Source organism: Lactuca serriola, chromosome 1 (genome assembly GCF_051521515.1).
Source record: "Lactuca serriola cultivar US96UC23 chromosome 1, Lser_US96UC23_V15, whole genome shotgun sequence".
Lineage (NCBI taxonomy): Eukaryota > Viridiplantae > Streptophyta > Magnoliopsida > Asterales > Asteraceae > Lactuca > Lactuca serriola.
In genome coordinates this window covers 20,329,145-20,331,401 of record NC_136408.1, presented here as the reverse complement: position 1 = coordinate 20,331,401, position 2,257 = coordinate 20,329,145, and the positions used below count along the sequence as shown (strand labels likewise).

The window sequence follows — 2,257 nt, the reverse complement described above, 5'->3', positions numbered from 1 at the left end:
ATTATAACATATGCACATCACCCCACTTCTAGTTATTGTTGTGTTGACATATAATGTGATAATTCTAGGTGTGATAACATTGAACCCATACCCAATGCACTAAATAAAATATAAGTTGAAAACCCCAAAGTGTCTTCATTGATGATGTTAAAATAAAATACAGCACGTAGTTTCGTTTTACGCAATTGGATTAATGCATGGGGCATCTAATCTGAATTATCAATTATGTGCCACTTGATATTCGATAAAATCATTCATAATGCCATATTAATTATTTGTTGTACCTCAGAAAAACTAGATATTTTCTTCCTGCATTTGCTGCAAAGTCAAAGAAGAAAGTTGGTCAAACAATGCAACAAAGCATTCCATTAATAGTATATATTGATCAGGCGACTACCTGTAGACATTTATATTTGTTCGATCAATATAAAATTCTTGGTGAATAATTATTACGGTAAACGAAATATTGGCGAATGAAATGACAGAAATACCCATGGAAACAAGAGTGGAGTAAAGAGAGAAGGTGACAGTTTCCATCTGTCCATCTGTGATGAGTGAAATGTGATATAAAGATGGGATGCTCATAAAAACATGGCGATGATCTACAACATATCCACAATCTGAAAACACGTGTGCAATGCCAACCTTTGCCATTTCACTCTCCTTCCACAAAGACACGTATCCAACAATGGAGAATATAATTCACACACAAACACTTATCTGTTCTCCACTTCTGTCCTATAAAGTCAGGTTTTTTAACTCTGATTTTCCTCCGTACACTCCGTCCCAAGTGATAAGATTTACAGGAGATCGAGTTAAAGAAATGTTGAATTCTCTGATGCATGTCGGAAACAATGGTGGCGGCGGCGGCGGAGGGAAGAAGCAAGAGCGGAGGACTGCTCAGGCGAGTTCAAGAAAAGGGTGCATGAGAGGGAAAGGTGGTCCGGAGAATGCTTCCTGTACTTACAAAGGCGTTCGCCAACGCACGTGGGGAAAGTGGGTGTCGGAGATACGCGAACCCAACCGTGGCAGCCGTGTCTGGTTGGGCACTTTCAACTCCGCCCGTGAAGCTGCTATAGCATACGACGCTGCTGCCCGGAGACTGTACGGACCCAATGCCCATGTCAATCTTCCCGACGAGACAGCTCCGGCTCCACCTCCGCCACCTGCAGTTACTGAGGCAGCCAAGGAAGCCAGGTACCATCGGGCCATCGAGCAAATGAAAAAGCAGCAGGAATTCGAAAGGCAAATACAAATATACATGCATCAACAGCAACAGCAACAACAACAACATCATCATCATCAGATCAAAATAGAAAGCACTACAATTCCCGAAATCCCTGATCTTAATGCACACACGGTTGCAAATTATCATACTTTTCACAATCATAAAATCAGCCACGAAGCTAGAACAGGAGAGAACTATGTGCATCACAAGCCCTCAAATGGGAATCTGAACGCTAATCTGCCGGAGTTTGACGACTCTGGTTTATGGACGGAGGCGGCTTCCACGATGGATTATCAATCACAGGCGATCGATCCTGGAATTGATGCCTCAAGTTTCAATGACACAATTGGCATTGAACTGAATCACCCATTAATGGTATAATCTACCATCTTAATATTCCGATGAGCTTTAATAATCGGAATAAGATTGGTTGGTCGGCTTTCTAGTTAGCTATATAGTACAAAGCTTTTAAAGTTGGCTGTGTCACGTGACACAAATATATGGTGTGAATACATAATTAAATTATATATAGTATATGGGAGAAAGGGAATATATATAGTTTGTATAAATATATAGATAGTCACGTGATATGTCACATAGGGAATGATATAAGGATCCGAGTTTATATAAGTGATCATTATGCTTATAAAATATATATATAATATATATGTGATGCGTATATTTACATGTGTGTAATAAAGTCGTCGAACTGATACGCGTATTATATATGTAGTTGGTAGTTTGTTTCAAAACTAAAAAGCACAAAGAAAGTGTGAGAACTTTCAATTGATATAGTTCCGATCGGGTATCCACTCTGATTCGGCGTCATTATACTCTCACTTTAGTCATTCATGAATATCAAAATCTTTTATTAAATATCAAATTTATTTATGAGTATGATTTTTATTATGGGACTCCATATTTAATATGTGCCTAAGGTAAGTATTAATACGTGCTTAAGGCATATATAATAAGTATTATTATATATTAATTAACGATAATTACTATTATAATTAGATTTGAAATTCA

The 2,257-nt window shown here is 37.9% G+C and overlaps 1 protein-coding gene across 1 annotated transcript; it reads left to right on the top strand.

The window, feature by feature from the left end:
* The first annotated feature begins 817 nt into the window (after positions 1 to 817).
* Positions 818 to 1,764, top strand: LOC145067712 (uncharacterized). Its single transcript, XM_079014791.1, has one exon. It carries the CDS (start codon positions 824 to 826, stop codon positions 1,607 to 1,609), a length of 786 nt encoding a protein of 261 aa, XP_078870917.1. The 5' UTR covers positions 818 to 823; the 3' UTR covers positions 1,610 to 1,764.
* Positions 1,765 to 2,257: the final 493 nt, after the last annotated feature.

Coding starts and splice junctions, on each gene's coding strand:
- LOC145067712 (XM_079014791.1), top strand. CDS start 824: ATGTTGAATTCTCTGATGCATGTCGGAAACAATGGTGGCGGCGGCGGC.